Consider the following 20,595-nt stretch of genomic DNA (forward strand, 5'->3'; position numbering starts at 1 on the left):
ACTCAGTAGACTTAGAGCACTTAGAAGAACTGAGCTTTGACTTGAAACCTGGCTTGAACCTTAACTAGAGCAAGGCTACTGCCCTGCTATAATATGAAAGAGTAGTTCAGTCCCTGCAGCCCAATCAGTTTACCTGGGACAGCTGAACATGGTGACAGCTAATGCCCATCCTAGTGCGTGAGAGGTTTTTGTGATTGGGGCACTGGTCAGGCTGGGACTGGAATGAAACCACCCATTCGTTTCACATCAGTCATTAGGCAGTAATCAGGGAATAGCACCTAAGTAGGGACAGCAGGAGAAGGCTACCACACTTCTTCAGGAACTGCTGGGCAGTGCTTGCCCTTTGTACATGCTAGGGCCCTAACTTGCACCCTTGCTACAACTGTGAAACCTGTCACGATTTAAAAATGTGAGTTTCTGCCCATTATGGTTACAGATAAAAGCTGGAAAACATGATCCGAGCGTAATCTAGAGGCTCAAAAACCAGAAGGCAAACAAAAAGAACCCCAGATTTATTAGTATGTAAAGTCTCATGATTTTTAAGCCAATTTCATGATGGGAGGGGCAGAGTCATGATTTTTGAACACTTGGGGGTTAACGGTACTGACACCACCTGGCCAGGACTTTGAACCAGTGATGTACCATACACATTAAGAAGTTTGTATCCAGCTGTTAATTGCCTGCACCATCCATCCCCTCATCTACAATTTAGCATTGTAGCAAATCAATAATTTTACTGTGTCCAAATCACACCTAAGAGAATGAGATGTTGTGTTCCTTCAATATATGCTTGTAAAAAATCCAGAAAAGAGAATGCAAGGTAAGAACCTGCTTATTTTATACTGATTTATGGTCATTTGAGGATTTCTCCATAAACTGTACACAGTCCAGTAGCCTCCAGCTGGTGCACATACAGATCTAGATCATCTTTTGTCTTTATTAGGAGCTCAGCAAATTTTGCAGAAACATAATGCAATTAGGCATATATTTTCTCTTGTGAGGCCAATCATTTATTTGGTCAATTACCAGTGACACTTTCTGAGAGCCTGGAATTTAAAGTTGTTCATTGTCTGCTTCAAAATAATAATAAAATAACTGGATGATTTTCATCCATGCCATCAGATGGCACTCAAAGCCTGCACTGCATTCTCTCTCTGTTTAATGTTTTCTGAAGAGGAAAACGCTAAAAGACTAAAAGGAGACCATGCTTTTACTGCTTCTGAGAGAGAAATTAAAATGTAATTTAAAAATCTCCCTTAGAAAGAACATGTCACCATTTTCTCTGTTTTTGTTCTGGTTAACTCTTTACAGTGAGAGGGATGAGCAGACTAGTTATGCCAATGGTTGTTCCCATATTGAGGCCACAGCAGTGAGATAAGTATTTGCTCCAGTTTGTGGAACCCTGTGATGAAGGCGCATATAAGAACCATGGAATACATAATGCAGCTATAGATAGTGAGGCTGTATTAAACATGCTATCCAGACAATTTGCAGACTAGCTGCTTCTTGAGGGGCTTACACGCCTCATTAACATTGTTTTAATGTAGGTTTTAGAGTTTAATTTGATTTGGTGCTGTTGTAACTTTCACCGCTATACAGCACAGCCCTGATGTCACTCCAGGCAGGAATCATATTTTCTTCTGGGCCTTGTTTTGCATCCAGCACACCATCAGCATTTACCAGATAATTAATAGAACTTGACTACAATACCTGAACAATAAAGGTATGTACAGAGTCCAGCTTACAATGGTGCAATTAAATTAGGAATGAAGTACAAAGGCTATCTTTTTTTTTAAGGGAAATTGACAGCCTTTCTTACTTTAGATCTATGTTAAATTCTCCAAAGCCTCCCTATGCAATATAAATCGATTGGCATTTTGTTTGACAAGACGGTAGCTCAGGCAAAGGCCCCATATGGCGAAGAGTTCAGAGTCAGCATTCTGTCAAACAGATTGCAAATCAAATGGAGATTCTGTAGCAGGTGTTTCATAACAGCAGTTTGTTACTAGTCTTTTGGCTTAGTTTGAAGATGGTGGTAGGCAGAATTTTCTGACAATAATAGCAAATTCAGCAACACAAAGTGCCTTGCAGATGCTGCTAACTATGGGAGATGCCAGTTCTTGGAAGCAGTAGCTTAGTGTCACTTTAAATTAGACATAGGCCTGAACCAAAATCCTGGCTCCTAATACCCTTGAACTTTGGATGGGTTGGAACCAAAATCCAGATCTAGCTCTCTGTCTTTGCTTTAAAAAGAGAAACATTGCAACAAAGCATTTCTTCTTTAGATCCCGCTTCAGTTTCTCCCTCACTTTTCAAAAGGATCCCATGCTTGTGATAGCAGAGATGTTTCCATGACAACAATCCATTATGTTGCCTCGGGCAAAGAATTATAACTTCAGTAAATAATTACTAAAATAAAGCTTCAAATGACAAATTGTTTAGGTATTGGAAATATTGTTTTAAGAGGTTTTAGCCGCTTAAGGATGTATCCCCCAAACCTATGTCGGAGACAGCATCTGACTCGTATGTAGTTCAGGCTTGGTTTGTGAAATGATCCCAGTAATAAAGTGAGAAGTAGTTTACAAATGCTTTAAAGAGGTAAATGCCTGAGATGAGCACCTCCACTTTAGCTTGGACTGTGTGGTTTTTTTTTCCCCCTTGTGTTATCTTTTACATCACAAGAGTGAGTTCTGATAACTTGTATGGTATGTTCCACTCACAGGAATCCTGCCTCCTCAAAGAGCTGTGAAGAGGTTGTAGTGGACAAAGGTAACTTGACTCTGTAGTTGTGATGTTAAGGTCTGCTCTATTCCCTAGTCTGATAAAACCGGTCATTGCTGTCTACAAGAGCAACCATTCAAATTAACCTTGGACAGTAAAGTGACAAGAATCAATACAGCTTCCCTTGCAAGTAATGTCAGGACATTTTACTTAGAGCTATAGTAGAAAAGCCAGAAATTAACCTTTGCCTCACCAAGTGACATGCTGCTGAGGTGCAAAGCATAGTTATTCTGTGTGTGTCGACAAAATGCAACTTTTGGCAGGGACAAAGTTGCAAAGGTGACTTAAGTTTCTTATCAGTTATTCTACTATACTGCATAGTTATTCTAATATGCTGCATACACAGTGTACTTGTAGATTAATAAAAGGGAAAAAGTACAAAAATCAAATCAGGGCTGTGTAAAATATTCAGTGAAAATTGCATATCTTGAAATATGGATTTGGACCAATTTTGGAAAACACTACAGAAAAAACATGGGTTTTTTCTCTCAAGAATGGGACCACAAATTTTTGAGAAAACCCTCAATTTAAAAAATTTCAAGGTTTGAAATTTATTTCCTTCCAGTAAAAATGTTTTTAATTTCAAAACATATGTAATTTCAAAAATTGCCATTTCATAACATGTTGAGGTCACAAAATGATGCAAAATGATATTGTGAATATTTTTGGGGGAAAGAGCACATTTTGCAAAATCTCTATCTTTGCATGGTCTTGTGAATTCAGTCAATATATAACACATCTGTATGTTGATGTGCATCTACAGCACTTCAGCAGGACAAATAGTGGGCAGATGATGATGATGATTCATAGCCAGATTGTCAGTAAATTGATTCTTCAGCCTTCTCTTTGCGAAAAATCCTTTCCTGTGTTTATAAATGTCTGATTCATAAATCTTTCCTAAAGCTACTTCTGATAATTGCTCAAGTGATCCTTATTTGTGCTACATTAAGTGGGGAGTCTCAGTGGAAATATTTCAGTCCTTTATTCTGAAAACTCTTTATCCTGGGATAACTGATCTTCTGATTCCAGCTGTTATGTTAAAACATCTTAAAAGATGGACCAGTTAACTGCAATACAGGTACCCTAATTAATACAGCATGTTATGGTTCTGTCATAAAGTGGACCTAATAGTTGACCCTGAACTATAGTTTTACTTATATTCCCTTTATTTTTGACATTAACAATAGAAATAACATCATTAATGATACTAAGTTTCCCAAAATAAGATAGTGGTAGGTAAGGTAATGCTTAACCATCTTTCTGAAGCACCTTGAAGTCTGTGGATGAAAAGGGGCTATATCAGGGTTTCTCAAACTGGGGGTCAGGATCACTCAGGGGTCACAAGGTTAATACATGGGGGGTCACGAGCTGTCAGCCTCCACCTCAAACCCCGCTTTGCCTCCAGCATTTATAATGGTGTTAAATATACTAAAAAAGTGTTTTTAATTTTATAAGGGGGGTCGCACTCAGAGGCTTGCTGTGTGAAAGGGGTCACTAGTAAAAAAAAAGTTTGAGAACCACTGGGCTATATAAATACTGATTGTTATTATCTCAGAGGCTATGCAAAATATGACTCAATTGTATTCTGGATTCACGTTTTGCTCCTTGCTACACAGGGGGTGGGAATGGGTAAGTATCACAGGAATAGGTCATGCCTTCCTAAGGAAAAATCTGTGGGAATGGTTTCTGGGATTAGGAGAATTTTGCAAGGTTCTTCTTGTGTGGAATTTGTCTCAAGTAACTCCTTGGGAGATTAGGGTTGACACTTAGTCCCCAAATACCTAGGGTCTATGCAGGAGGCCAGTACAATCTCTGTGGAGAGCTTGTACCTCTGCACTGACTCTTAGGTCCCCCTGTCTCCCCAACCTCTTTCTAGACAGCATGACTCAGATAGCTATGAATAGCTTGTTCGACAGAAATTATGTGAAATTCATAGGTAGGGCCTATGGGGAAAGAGAATAGATTCCATTGTTCAGACTCATTTTTGAGACTGTATTTATATAAGACAATTGTGTTTCTATATAATGAACTGCTGGAGTAGTTTTGTGCATGGTACTGAAGGCTGCCTCTCTGTGGTAGATTTAAATTAAAAATTGAAACAGTCAAACGGGGTTTATAAGCATCTGTGGTTGCTAAGATACAGTCACTCAAATCCGATAAATCTTCCACTTAGAAAATATCCTGCAAAATTGGCCTTTCAGCGCTGGCAGCACAGGAAAGAAGTATAACTTTCAGAAATGGACTGTAGAGATGCTCACCCATTTAGCCTCCTTTTGAATAGAAAAGCATAATGAATTAGAACCATGCATATTTGTTTACATAAAATGTATTTAGTACAGTGAAGTTGCAAAGTGCTTATGGCTGTTATCAGGTGAGTCTGTGATCCAAAGACGATAAGGGTGCATCTACGCAGCCGGCAGTTCAGCGTCAATAGACTCGGGCTCACAGGGCTCACGCTACTATGTTAAAAGCAGCTGTGTAGAGAGTCAGGTTCAGCTGGAGCACAGACTCTGAAGCTAAGGGAGGGGAGCCTGAACATCTGCACAGCTATTTTTAGCCTTGTACCATGAGCCTGAGTCCGTCAACCCAGGCTCTGAGATTTGCTGCCACCCTAACAGACCCTGTTAAAATCAATGGGTGTGCCAAGCATTCTTTCAGATCCAACAGAAGGAGCAATCAAGTCACTTTATATAGGAAGCACCAGCTGCAAACAATGGACGGTCAGAGCTAAATGTGTTGGCTGTGGGATTTCCCTGGCTGCAAACACAGGAGTTAGGATTTCAGTTTTGCAGCCTGTGTGTGTGTTAGGATATGTTTACACTGCACAGTTTACACACGTTCTTACCTGGATTTTAGCTTTAACCCCCCTAACCTTCCACATAGAAAAACCTCTAACCTGGCTTTAGGCTCAGGCTGGGATTTACCCAGCTGGGGGTGTGGGTTAGAACCTGGGCTCCCCTGGAACCCGCCCGCCCACTTTGCAGTGAGGATGCAGAGTAAATCACTTGAGTGCCAATGATCCTCCAATGCCTTTCTCACTGTTTCCCCAGCAAGACAGACAAATTCTGCAATTGACCAGGAAAGAATCCTATAGTGTCCCAGCACAAAGAGCCATAGGCTATGCCCCCACACATGGGCAAGTGCAGAAGCTGTGAGGTTGCAGTAACACAAGTAGGGCTTTGTGGTGGGGACACTCACACCTGAGTGAGGCTAATCCGGGTGCCAGTCGCCCAGGTTAACTCTGCAGTATAGACACAGCCTTAGGGCCTGAAAGCTTGGAGAAGCAGATGTGAGTGCGACTCTGAGAAGAAGCAGAGAGACAGAACTCAGTGCAGTTGTACACCTGGGGATTTCTGAGAAAGGCAACTGCATGTTGTTGTTCCTGCTCAGGAAAACAGGACTCTGTGTATATTGTTTATAAATAAACAAAATTACATGAAAGAATTTACCTGACTCACATCAACTATTCCTCCTCCTAATGGAAACAAACTTATAAGGCCTTAAATGTTGGCTAATGTTGGGCCAAGCGGAGCGCAATACATTTACTTACCTATTCACTTACTATTGCTAATTAATTTATTTGCTTCTGATGTTCAGCCTTTGAAATCTCTTTTTATTTAAACTTTGTCCCCAATTGGCCAATTTTTCTATTATTTTTAAGTTTGATGAACCAAAGAATTTTCAGGATGGTGGCAGTTGGGGTGAGAACACAGACCCAGAAGTCAAGAGTTTGGTATTCTGTTCCTGAATCTACTGCCGACTCACTGTATTAACTCATTCTCAGGTGGCCTCCAGATTTTAGATACCCCTTTTCTGCATTTTGGGCAGCAGGAGGCAGGCAGGTAGACACTGTCAGGGTTACCAGCTGAAGACTAAATGAGGCCCAAACCCCCGAACACAAAATACTGTGTATTTTATTGTAAAGACTTTTTTCAACTAGGCGAGGTGGTCTGAAGTTTGAGATGAAGTGAAACGTCTGCCGATTACACCTAAGAAATGCCACTCATAATATAAAGTAAAGCCTGGGCTTTCTCATTATTTTTGCCATTCCTAAAAGTGCCCACTATCTCATATTGCTCCTACTGGGAAGCTACTGAAGCCAAACAGGGAGATTTTAGGCTGCTAAAAGTCCGGTGATGCAGTGGGGCTAAGACTGGCTCCCTGCCTGCCCTGGCCCTGCGCCTCTCCCAAAAGTAGCAGGCACATCTCTGCGGCATCTGCGGAGGGGGCAGGGAGTCTCTGCACGCTGCCCAGACCCCGAGCGCTGACACTGTAGCTCCCATTGCCTGGGAACTGCAGCCAATGGGAGCGGCAGTGGCACTGCCTGCAGGCAGGGGCAGTGCACGGAGTCTCCTGGCCCCTATCCCCAGGGGCCGCAGGGACATGCCGGCCACTTCTGGGAGTGGCATGGGAGGGCAGACAGGGAGCCAGCCTTAGCCCTGCTGCGCTGCCCATCGGGAGCCGCCTGAGGTAAGCGTCACCCAGCTGGAGTCTGCACCTCTCACCCCTTCTTGCACCCCAGCCTTGACCCCCCCCCCGCACCCAAACTCCCTCCCAGAGCTTGCACCCTGCACCCTCTCCTGCATCCCAACCCCCTGCCCCAGGCTCAGCCCAGAGCCCCGTCCCACACTCCGAACCCCTCGACTCCAGCCCAGAGCCCGGTGAAAGTGAGCAAGCAACGGAGGGGGGGGGGGGATGGTGTGAGCGGGGCGGGGCCTCGGAGAAGGGATGGGGCGGGGGCGGGGCAAGAGTGTTTGCATTTCTGTGATTTAACAGTTGGCAACCCCATTCAAATCCCACCAAAGTTGAGCCAAATTCAAGATTGAGGCTCAGCAAGACACATGATCATCTCTAAAGTAGCTGCCGCATCTGCTGCGAGTGGTGTTTCATTTGGGTGACGTGCATCGGAGGAGCTTATTTTGTGGGTGGAGCTTGGAAGAGTACCAGCCTTTTCCCACCCCTGGCCCCCCCCATTTTGGCCCCTGAGTCCAGGTTAAATTATTCTTTTTGTTTGTTATTTAAATTGACTTTTTCCAGAACAGCTCTGTCTTCCAACAGTTGAATCCATTGATCTATAGAAGGTGATGACAGATTTATTTTTTTAAGGATATTATGGGCCAGATCCTCAGCTGGAATTGCTCATTGGCATCGTATCAGTTTATACCAGCTGAGGAATTTGTCCCTGCATTTGGAGCTATTCTGTTTTTGGCTTGAAGAAACATTTGTTTCCGACAAGGTCTTTTCAGATAGGGCTGCTATTTATTGCTGTGTTAGAAATTCACGTTCTACTTGGTATGAAACCAGTGCGCTCTCCTCTTTTCAGATATTAGTTATTTTTAACGAAGGTGATGGCTTTTCACAAAAGTGCTTAAAAAGAGCCCCCTGCATATAAAAAAAGAGACATTCTTTTATTTACTTATTATTCTCGTTAGCAGTAATGTTAAATGAAAATAAAATAAATGGTCACTGTGGCAATTAAAATAATTATTTAATGGAAATGTGATCAGTTACATGCCTTGTACCTTCTATTGATTGGCTGCACTTAGCAAATGACAAGACAAGTCATTATCAATATCGTGACTGCTTAATCTGTAACCATGGGAACACTTATAGATCAAGGAACCCAAGTCAGTCTGCCTAGGTCAGGTATACCTGGCCTGAAAGGGTCCTCACATTGGGCCACAATGTGGAGTACGTGTTTACAGTGGATAAGTGTGTAAAGACTGCTCACCCACAATGACTTTCTGGCCCAGCAGCTGGGACTGAGACAAGAATACAAAGGAATAAGGTTTTTCTGCATTACATCCCAGAGGAAAGTATTTCCAGCACCACTTAGTCACTGTCATTAGTACAGTACCCAAAGCATTGCATGAGATTTACAGTACAAAGACAACATGTACCCTGCCCCCAGGAGTCCAATCCTGCAAACTTTTCCTTGTCCTGTTGCCTTCTGAGGGCCTACATAAGTGTGTGCAGGATCAGACTCTAATTTAGATATGAGACAATTAGTGAGAAGAATGCAAATGGGCAGGGGGTGTAATTATGGAATCGGGAGGATGAGGGAATCAATAACATAGGCTGAAGCTAGGAATTAAGTGGGCATAGTTCTTGTGCTGGCCACCTCTGTGGAGGTGGGGGTGAATTTCATCCTAGCAGTGGTGTTGGAAGGTTAGAAATGTCATCTCAGTGTCACTAGCTGGGGGAACTATCCTCAAACTGAAAGTCGGAGCCAAGTGGCTACACTGACTGCAAATAGCAATAGGAGGTGGTACTGAACCAAGAGAAGGAGCTCCTGTTGCCATTGTTTTTCATTAATCAATAGCGTTAAAACAGCTTATCATGTGCTGTTAATAAATATATTTTTGAACTTTCTAGAGCACTGGAGGTTGGCATCTGGTTTATGTTTATCCTGCTGGGCACTAGGGATGAAGAGAAACTGCAAAGGGAAATGGGCATATTGCTTGATGTGTTTATTTGCAACTAAGTTTTATCCCACTATCTACTCATATTTGATAAGCCAAGTCCAAGTTCAAGGACTGGAAATGTGCCAGGTGAGGGGAAACAAGAAGCGACAGATAAACTAGGGGAGAGATGTGTAAGACTGTACCGCTCTCTCCTACCGCCCTTTACACACAAACATAAAGACAGCTACAATCTAGCCGTGTATCTGAAGAAGCTTCATGCTAAATTCTTTTGCTCTCCCAGAGTTGCTGAGCGCTGCAGTCACTCTGTGGGTCAACTCAGTCTTACATAGATGAACTCATTTTCTTCAATGGGCATTTTGCCGCACTGTAGGATTTGGCACTGCAGGTTTAATTTGTATCACCACCGCTTAATAATACTGCTTCTTCGAGGGAGTTGTCCTGCCACGTTGTTTTCATCTTGACACGTGACTTGTTTCCCAATTAAGTATTAAGTCTCCCCGGAATGGCTCGGTGCCGCTGTTTAACCATGAATCTCTTCTTCCCAGGTAGCTCTAACCGAATTTCTGCTTCCATATATTTGATGTTAGCTGTTGTTTAGTTAATACTTTTAAAAAATGAGAAAACTAAATATTTGTGCCTCTTTTCTGATGGACAGGGCTCGCCCTTCTCATTTTATAAACCCGTACACTTCTTCTGTCAGGTGTTAAAATAATTACAAATGTGCTGACAGACACACACGTGTTCCCACTTCTGACAGAACTGGGGCTCCTCCTCAGAAGAATGAACATTTAGGCATTACAATATTCTGTTAATATTTTAATGTGTTTTTCTAAACTTGAATTACCTGCTGCATCCTGCCCTCTTTAAAGTGGCAAAGTTCCTATTGACTGCAGTGGGAGCTTTGTATGCAAGCTGCCATACTTGCCTCTAGCGCTAGATAGATTTAAAATGTTTTCTTCTTCATTAGCATTTACCTATCATAATTATTTTTTATTTGTTTCTTTCTGATTTGGGGTGATTTTAAAACCACCTATGTAATTTAGGAGTCTAAGTACCCTTTACAAAAGTGACTTAGGCAGTTTTGTCTACACTGCCAAAACAACAAAAAATGCCTCCCCAGCTTTCATAGCCTGTGCTACAGCCCCAGCTGGAGTATCTACTCTGCTATTTTTAGTGCTGTAGTATGAGCCCGATGAGCCTGTGCGTGTAGACCTGGGCTCTGAGACGCTCTGCTGCATTTTTGTTGTTGTTTTCCAAAGCACCTACATGCCTAATGCCTAGCTTAAAAATAAGGCATAGCTCAGTCATTTGTTTATGCAATTTTTGCAGTCATTTTATTGAAAAAGCTGGTATTAACATATTTATATCTTTATTCAACAACAGTTAGCTAATTTGTGCAACACAAAGAATGCAGCCATGAACAACAGCTTTCCGAACAATCTGATTTACCAACTTTACCATTCTTTACTCTACACCACTGAAAGCTCAAACCAAAAACGAAAAAAAGTTTTAAAAGATTCACAATGACGATGTCAACTTTCTTACATTCAAAAAGACCAGGAAACTGAATCATAGCAGTGATATCAGAGTCATGAATGTGATACTGGTCTTTAAAAGGATTTCCATATTTTCCTCAATAATCACATCATATCATTTTGGTCTGGAAATCAATAATTTTGTAAAGCTCCAAAAATGTATTTTATTCGTTAGTTATCTGTTTGGTACCCAAACCTGAAACAGAATAAGGTACTTGAAATAAAAATAGTATTACTGTTGTATTAAGATCTGCTTTATAATAAGTTACATGTAGACTCTAACCTGAGGATGTTAGAAGCTAAATATGTTTTACAGTACTTGTAGCAGTAAATGCCAGTATTAGCTGTTAGCATTTTTGGGCTACAAAGATTAATGGAGGCGGCCAAAAGTCAAAGAAAGTGTATGACACCCTTGAAGCAGTAGTTTGGCATTAACAAGGTTTCTATACAATTTACCATATTCTTAAACCTTTTTACAAGAACAAAAATTGATTATTAACTTTAATTAGAATAAATATATACATATAATACTGCCCATGTCTTCTAGGGTATACAGTATTTTATAAACAAACATTCCTCATTCCCTTTAAAATTAACCTACATATTTCATACTGTATGTGTATAGTATGGCTGGAAACTGATGCACATGCGTTTGTGCTTCTACACACGGAATATACAGTATCAATCTAAAAAAATTTAAACATACATAGTTCATGTGTCATGTCAAGACTTCATATAAAAAGTTGTCACCTCTTTTTTTTTTTTTGTAAACCTTGGTGGTAGATTTTCCCCCAAAAATCATAATATAAAAGCATGCAGGTTCAGTTATTAGTTCATTCTCCATTTTCCAAAAAGTCAGTGAAGAATGGGGTAAGGTTGTTAAAGAACCTTTTCTAAGTGAGGGATTTTTTAACAAGAGCAGATCAGCCCAGGCATCTGCATCAGTTACACTCCTTTACTCATGAGTTGAGAAGAAATCATTTGGGGTAATAATTTTTTGGCAGATTTTATTAATCATGCAGAAAGATTTCCTAGATTAAAAAGCATTTCCAAAATGGTACACCATTTCTATACACTTCTTAATGGAAATATCTTCCATTTACATTGAATTTTATTTGAAGCAAGAACTGTATAAACCAATATAAGTAGAATTTTAGTTTTCTGTTTCACCCAGGAGTCATCTTGTAATTTTACAGTCATTTTAAAATTCACTGAGCCATGCTAAACTCCTGAGTTACCATTCATAGTAGTTAAACCTGTATTTCCTTGGGATTCTGCAAATACCAAGTTTAAAGTAATAAGTGTGATGCAGTAAACATCACATGTGGGATTTTCAAAAGGGCTTAACTCACTGTTTTGTTACTCAAAATTGTAATAGCACATATGTATATGCATTAACAAGTGTATCTTTATATGTGTTGAATAGTCACCATGGAGTGGCAAATCCTGAGTTTTTAAATGGCACCCACTGAAATTAGTATTGTCACATTCTACAGTGTGATTGGAAATGTACCTGCAGAACAAGCTGCCTTTTTAAACTAAGGTAGCTGAGATTATCGACAGCACTCTTCATTTTTTGACTCAGAAAGTTGAAATACAAAGTCAGGATTTGTAGCAGAAGTACAAAATTGTAAAAGTGTTTGTGGAATTCTATAATGAGGGCTCAATGCTAGGGACGGGGAATGTGATAAGGGAAATAGGGACAACTTGTCACTTGTTAATAAGCAGAATAATTTATTTTGCTTCCATATTACTAACTGTCTAGGGCCTTCCTTCTGTACGCAGCAATGTATGGGGGACACGGCTATTCCTACACTCATAAATAAGTCTACTTGACTTTGAAAGCCCAGAAAGCATTCCTGAAAAAAATCAAGGGACCAATGTGAAAAGCTGTAATAATGTGGTAAACACTGCAGACTGTGGAAGAATGCAGCACAGCAGGATGCTGGTCCTGTGAAGCATTGTCCCTTCAAGAGTCAACTGGAGTTTAGGGTACTCAGCACCTCACAGGATCAGTCCAGAAATGAATACCCGATTGTTTAAAAAATAGACATAGACCACAGTACTGAATTCACAGTAGTGCCTTTTTACTTAGACAATTATACAGTTGCAGTGATTTAAAACAGTTGGTTGCCACCAACAATGATACAGACTGAGGGGTGGAGGGAGGGAATCTAGAAATTCCACCACAATGACCACACTTTTGTGAAGATCATGTCCTTCTACAACTCTCAAAAGGCTGGTTTATAAATACAGAAAGATATTGATCGATCTAGTGCATTTCTGAGTTCACTTTATCCTGAAATATGTACAGATTGTTTGTCGCTGCTATAGCAATTATGTTCTCAGTTGGGTGCCAGGCTGTGTGCAAGATCTTCTTCGTAAAGTCCAAACTGTCGACACTGATGTCATCTTTCCTTCGCTTGCCCCCTACACAGACTCGGCGGGGTTTTAGAATGGCTCGTGGCTTACTGCTCTCCCGAGATGCTTCCAAGGTAACATCCCGCTTGGTGTTTCGGTCAAACATTCGAAAGAAGTTGTTATATGCACCTGTCATAATAACACTGAAGCGGGAGAAAACAAAAGCAAGAATAAATAGCAGAATACACTAACTCGACCACGAACGGGAGTGGATCAGTACAGTACAATTATTTTTCCCTGCCATGTAATTGAAGTCTATGGAGTTCAGAAACTTGTGTTACGGTGCAGTTTAATATATATGGACTTTTGAGTTTACATGGTTTCTCATCATCTCATGGCATTTAATATACGGTAAGGTTGCTTCAGTATCGCTAATCCCAAGTATTCAAAAATCATGAGTCAGAACCCTAAAATCACTGGATTGATTAGAAAATAATGAGATTTAAAAATAATAATTCTTGGGTTCTTTTTATTTGGATTCTAATTCTTGGGCCTTTAAGGTTCAAATTTTCAAGCTTTCTCCATAACTATGAAACTTTTATTTGAATGAAATGTAAGCTCATGACTCCCAGAGCTGTGTCTTTAAGAAAAGCAGCAAATATTGCATGACTTGCTATAGAATAGCAAGAGTTGACAGCGTTGTTTACTTTCACATTTGCTTAAATGAATGTTGCCAAGAAAGATGTTTGAGGAATTACTGGGATCAGGTAAAATTTATTGCATCTGTGAATTTTGCATGTGAAATTCATTTCCTTACAGACTTATATTATTATTATTTATTATTTGTATCATCATAGCACCTACAAGCCCCAGTCATGGAGCAGGGCCCATTGTGCTAGGCACTGTACATACACAGAACAAAAAGACAGGCCCTGCCCCAAAGAGCTTACAATCTTAAATATAAGATGAGAAAATAGATGAATACACGTAAATGGGGGAGTACAAGAAAACGATGACACAATATTGTTTAAATAGACAAGCCAGGAACAGGATGGTGGAAGGGGTAGAACACACATACAGGTGAACAATGTGATGGTAGCAGACGTCAGGTTAGTGCCACAATTTTTGTGTGTGCGGGGGAGGAGGGAGATGGATTTACTTAGGGGGGATCAGCTAAATGGAAAGAAAAGGAGAGAGGGATGAGAGGAACAGGGTAGGGGAGGAGAGGGTAGTCAGGTGTGAACCTGAGGTGAAGAGGGTATGAGAAGGGATGGAGGTTGAAGCAAACAGCGAATCAGTGCAGGGCAGAGGGAAGTCAGAGAACATTCCAGAGCTTTAACTAGATGTCCAAAGGTGCCTACTTGGTCTGCTGCTGCTTCTACCAGGTGGAGTCTCTGGCTGCCTCCTCTCTGCAGGTCCCTAGTGTCCCCAGAGTGTGTGTGTGTGGGGGGGTCTCCCCTCCACATTCTAAATTCAGGGAGGTGTGAAAGGGGAGAAGGACTGGTTAGGTCCTATTTTACCCATCCCCACCCCCAATGCAGCAGTCCTTGCTTTGGACACTTTTAATACATTTGGAGAAACAAGTGCTATGAGAACATTTATCCCCAAATAGGTTAATAAAAATATGTTTACCGATAAACTTGATGTGACAGCATTTGATATACTACACAATGACAAATGGAGATATGTATCCTCTCAATCCTTCCATCCCTCTGCACAAAGCCTGAGTAGTTACGCTTTTTGCAAGGCTATCTGCAAGGGCTGGAGAAAGAGGGATGGAATTTATCTTCTCCCCAAACACAAGCAGACCCCCTAATCCAGCCCATAGTCTGAAATAGTGATTGTGTCCTGCTCCAAAATCCTCCAAAGGGGGGTGATAGTCTGGCTCCACTGAAGTCAGTGGGTCTTCAAGTCACTAGATCCACATGGTCCTGGATCCTATGGCCTTGCCTATAACCCCCCCCCCCCCTTTCTCTCTCCCCCACAAAACATTGACTTATTGCGGGCCAATGCAGACATTCCCAAGCAGTGGACAGAGGGTTTGGAGACCTTACGGCAAAGCTGCTCCACAGTTATACTCCCCCCCATTGCAGCCCCAATGTAGGGTTTCAGTGGTGTGGAGAGCATCCCATTGGCTCTCTGCACTAGGGAAAAATGTTGCCCAGAGCTCATATGGTCTTGAAAGGAGGAGCTATAGAACCATAGAAATATAGGGCTGGAAGGGAGCTTGAGAAGTCATCAAGTCTAGCCTCCTGCATTGACGCAGGACCACGTAAACCTAGACCATCCCTGACAGGTGTTTGTCCAGCCTCCTCTTAAAAACCGCCAGTGTTGAAGATTCCACAGCCTCTGTTGGGAGTCTATTCCAGAGCTTAACTGCCTTATAGTTGGAAAGCTTTTCCTAATATCTAACCTAAATCTCCCCTGCTGCAGATTCTTGTCCTACCTTCAGGCGACATGGACAACAAGTCACGTTCCCCATCATAGTCTTCTTTTCGCAAGACTGAACACGCCCAGTGTTTTGTTTTGTTTTTAAACCTGGCCTCATAGGTCAGGTTTTCTAAAACTTTTTTTCAGTTTTGTTGCTCTTCTCTGCATTCCGTAGCCACTCTCCCATTTGTCCCCATCTTTCCTAAAGTGTGGTGCACAGAATTGGCCAAGTAGGGCGGGACAATTACCTCCCTTATCTTACATACAACACTCCCATAAATACACCCCAGAATAGCTGCCTTTTTCACAACTGCATCACATCGTTGACTCAGATACAATTTGTGATTCAGTATAACCCACATCCTTTTCAGCAGTACTAACACCTAGCCAATTATTCCCCATTTTGTAGTTGGGCATTTGACTTTTCCATCCTAAGTGAAATACTTTGCACTTTGCTTTATTGAATTTCATCTTGTTGAATTGAGACAACTCGCCAATTTGTTGAGGGTATTTTTGAATTCTATTCCTGTCCTCCAAAGTGCTTGCTACCCCCTCCTAGCTTGGTATCATCTGCAAATTTTGTGAGGATGCACTCTAGTCCATTAGCCAGGTCATTAATGAAAATATTGAATAGTACCGGACTCAGGACTGACCTCCAGGATCTCACGAAATACATCCTCCCAGTTTGACAGCAAACCATTGGCAACTACTCGTTGAGTATGGTCTTTAAATTGTGGGTGCCTAACTGATTGAATCTGACCCACATTTCCATAGTTTGCTTCTGAGAATGTCATGTGGGACTGTGTCAAAAGCCTTTACTATAATCAAGCTATATCACATCTACTGCTCCCCCCACAATCCAACAGGCCAGTAATACAGTCAAAGAAGGAGACCTGCAGGGTCACTTCACCTCTTCGTTTTCTTTGTCTGCCTTGTCCACATCAATTATAAGCTCTTTGATGAAGGGACAGTGTCTTACTATACATACAGTGCCTAGCACAATGTGGCCTTGATCTCCCTTGTGGCCATTAGTTGCTATGTAATGCAAATAATACACTAAAACATTAATAGAACCATGCAACTAAATGACTTTGCATCATGTCTACTGAGTCATAGCTGCCTAGCTCAGTGTCTTCACTTCAGAAACAATACAGAGAAGCTGCAGAACTCAGGCAAGCTCTATTCTGCATCACGAATCATTAGCAATATTGCCAGCTATGTTCTGATTCAATGTAGCTGATGAGAGCTTAGAATTTGACACAACAGGATTTTATTTTATATAGCACTTTTCATAGAGCAAATATCCTGATATGCTGAAGAAAGCAGCAATGGGTCAGATATTGATAGTGTAGGGACTGTATAGGACACAGCAACCACTGTACTCAGCAATAACTTGCATACCGATTTGGATGGGTTGTCGCGGTGCTTCCTAGAGTTCCCAGGCATGAACTGGGAGTGTGACTTGCTACACCCTTCAGAGGGTGCAGCATGCACGCCCACTCCAGAGCCATCCAGTTCTGCTGGCTAGGGCAGAGGGCAGGCCAATGCTCTTCCCTTTCTCACCTACAGAGACCCTTACAGGAAAGCGTCTCTAAACTCAAGAGAGTGCAGCAACAGCAGTTGTGGTCAGATGCTGTATGGAGCCAGGCTTCTTCTCCCTTCCACCATGCTCTCGTTCACCCATGCAAGGGCCAGGCACGATCTCACCTTTACGCAACAAACTAACAGTAAAATTAAAGACGCTTGTGTGAACAGCTTTATAAACTGTATCCAAGGAGCCCCATAAAGCCTATTGATCAAGATTAGGCTTGTTTCAGAAAGTGACTCAGCAGCAGTAAATCTGACGTTGCGCTCCTTCCAAATCACCATGTCTTGTCATTAAGACGCCTGCTGTAATGGTTAGTCACAACAGGAAAAAGAAAAAGGGTATTTCAATCTCTGTGCTAACACACACAGTCTTTGATTCTAACTGTCTTATGCAATACTGTGGCTTCTTCCCCTGGGCAAAATTTTGAAACTGGTTTGTAATGATGGGGCATCATGGACTGCAGAGCTGTACGTGGCTGGAACACATTTCCTCCCACCCTCCCGCCCAATGAATCCAGAAATAGCAAGGGGAGCAGTTTTCACACAGGCAATGTGCCAGCTGAACAGCTCTCAGTCATGGTCAAAAAATCCTCTTTTTAACAATGTTTAGTATGCCGCAGAGCTGCCTCTGCAGTCCATTTGATTTGTTATTTCTTGAACTTTCACATAGTAAAGAAGTCTATTTTCTTTGTCTGGCTCATTTAGAGCTATAGGGCCATTTTTTAATACAAGCATCCCTATTGCTTTGTATGTAGACGATTACTGTTCATGCTTCGCCTCATTTCTGCCATTTAATGGCATTGTAAAAATAGCATTATGTAATGAAAAGGGGCCATTCTTGTTGAAGGTCACAGACAGAGATGAATTATAACCTTACCTGCTGTTTACAATAACATGAAAAGAGGGAGCCTCTCTTAGCATTTCTATAATTCTTGTTCAGAAACACAATTCTGTCTCATATGATGACAACATGATAATATAGTGTGTATTTTATAGGGAGATTCAGTAGATCCCATATTATACCTGGCAGCCATATGAGGTGAGAGGGGAAACACAGGCGTGTGTGTATATATATATATATATATATATATATATTTAGTTCATTTTACAAAAGTGTCCTCTATATTTTTAGCGAGACAAGATGGATGAGGTAACATCTTTTACTGGACCAACTTCTGCGGGTGAGACAAGCTTTCAAGCTACACAGGTCTTCTTCAGGTCATATATACATAGTTTTAGAGTTTTGTTCTGCACAGCAGTGCTATAACCAGCATATTGACAAAATTCTTGCAATTAGTGTTCATGCTAGTTAATTTTTCATGTGTGTGTGCTCTGAGCAAAAATTGCTGTTAATTGTTCCACCTGGTTTACTCTGTTTAAGTGCTGCATTACCAGTGTCACTGAACACTGTGTGCTCTAGTCATGGCACAATTATCAACTACTGTAGACAAAGCCAGGCATTGCTGAGTCCTTATTAGAACTGCAACATAGAACTTTCTAGAAACTCGAGGTAGAAAAACCCTTAAGCTACCTTGCCTCTCCCCCTGCCCAAATTGGAAACATTATAATACTGATACTTTGCCCTCCCCAGGGTCACACTTGGCCAGAAGGTTCCTCCATTCCTGGAATGCTGTCAGACAAATCTTCTCTCTTTAGCTTCCCATTGCACGAAGGAAAATATAACAAAATGTAGGAACTCAAGTGAATTATCTACGATGTGTACTTGTGTTTGTTTTCCTCCTTTTGTTTTTCTGCTTCCTTCTTTTCTTGCCCCCATTCTATTCTCTATTTCCATCTCTTCCCCCAGCCTCCTACTTTCATTCTTGGTCCCTATTTCGAGTTAGGTTTTGTTCCTTCTTTTTTCATCATTTTTCTCCCTGCTTCATTCTTTATTAAAATGCCCCTTTTTACTCTTCCTTTCCCTCTCTTTCTTTGTGCTCTTTCTTGTTGTTTGCTATTCCCTGATGTCCCTCTTTTCCCCCATGTTCTGTTATCGCTTATCAAGTGCTTTCCCCTCGTGCCCCTTTTCTGCCCTGCCCTGTTCCTCCATCTTCAGTCTCCCCTTCAGTTGTCTGGACATTCTCTCTGCCTATGAAACCTTTGTCTGCTCTCACAGCCTGTCTCTTGCCTTCTCCTAATGCTTAATTTGTAATGAAAGAGGGGCCGGGACTCAAGCAATTTTTTTTACATTCATTCACCGATGCAGTAAGCCCAGAGGTGTCGGGGCTATGAACTGCCAAGCCTAGAGGTGCCGGGGCTCAGCCCTGGCAAGCCCTGGCACTGCCTCTTCCACTAACGATTTCTTTTTTTCCTCCCACTTCCCCTCAAATCTTTCTAATTTTCTTTCTCTCCTTCCCCTTCGGTATGAATCTAATTGCTTCTGAATAAAGTAACTGAGTGGCAGACTTCCTCTCTCATCTTATGTGGAGGCCTAGTTTCTGTGCTTATGAATTGGCATGAATATAGGTCTCTGCACACAACTCCACAGCCTTGGACTCCTGTTGCAATGGACTTAATTGCAGAACTACCACATCCCCCGGACACTCGGTAATTGGGGGTGTTGTTGAAAGATGCCAACACTTCATCCCATGCCATACTATTTCTACTGCATGGAAGATGGATTGGCTCTTCCTGGAAAATGCCTTCCACTATCACGGGTTACAATAAAGCATTGTATCAGACCAGGGTCCCAGTTCATTTCCCAATTCTGGTGGGAATATCTCAGACTCCTTGGTGTTGAGTCCCTCACCTTAGCATAGACTAATGGGCAACAGAAAGAGTCAATCAACTCTTTGATGCTTTTTGAGCTACCACGAGGATGACTGGCTTCTCCTTCTGTGCTATGCCAAATTTGCATAAAACAACACAATCCATGCCTCAATCCATCCATTCATTGCAAACTATGGCTTTACCCCCTGCTTCCTGTGAGTTGCCTGTGAGTTCATCAGTACCAGTCCGCCGGATTTACCTTCCCACCTACAGCAGGTGCACGGGGAGCTCAAGGAACACTTGCAGTCTGCCAAACAGGCCTATAAGCACCATGCAGACCCAGACCATCAGGTTATCTCAAATCTGGCCACAGGGGACAAGGTGTGGCTCTCTGCCCAGAACCTTAAATTGAGCTGCCCAACCACCCAACTAGACAACCAATGCCTGGCCAGTACAGAATGGGTAAAACCACTGGCCTTCAGTTTACAGTTGCACAAGTCTCTGGAGAGCCACCCCATCATTCACATCCCACGCTGAACACCCTGCACTGAGAACCCATACCCAAACCACGCCAACCTACTGCCACCACCCATAAGATAACATGGACAGAAGGAATACTTGATACACCAAAGCCTCAACTCTTGCTGAGTTAGGGGAAGGCTCCAGTACCTGGGGAACTGGGAACGCTGTGGTCAAGTTGAGCAGTCTTGGGAACTGGTAGAGAACAGTCATGTCCTAGACTTATTGTGAATGCTCCATTAAACGTA

At 41.8% G+C, this 20,595-nt stretch overlaps 1 protein-coding gene and 1 long non-coding RNA gene across 7 annotated transcripts in view; one reads left to right on the forward strand and one right to left on the reverse strand.

Moving 5' to 3' along the window:
* The first annotated feature begins 631 nt into the window (after positions 1-631).
* On the forward strand, positions 632-13,301 carry LOC120406187. Its single transcript, XR_005599127.1, has 3 exons — positions 632-820; positions 2,723-2,769; positions 13,180-13,301. It is a non-coding gene; the product is annotated as an uncharacterized LOC120406187 (long non-coding RNA).
* The window catches only part of PPP2R2C (protein phosphatase 2 regulatory subunit Bgamma), a 279,740-nt gene continuing 269,688 nt past the window's right edge, over positions 10,544-20,595 (reverse strand). For all 6 annotated transcript variants that reach the window (XM_039540607.1, XM_039540603.1, XM_039540606.1 and 3 more), the window contains one exon: positions 10,544-13,305. In XM_039540607.1, coding sequence (XP_039396541.1) covers positions 13,014-13,305 — 292 coding nt within the window. In that variant the 3' untranslated portion in view covers positions 10,544-13,013. The remainder of the gene's footprint in view (positions 13,306-20,595) is intronic.

The sequence above is a fragment of the Mauremys reevesii genome, linkage group 5, assembly GCF_016161935.1.
Source record: "Mauremys reevesii isolate NIE-2019 linkage group 5, ASM1616193v1, whole genome shotgun sequence".
Taxonomy (NCBI): domain Eukaryota; kingdom Metazoa; phylum Chordata; order Testudines; family Geoemydidae; genus Mauremys; species Mauremys reevesii.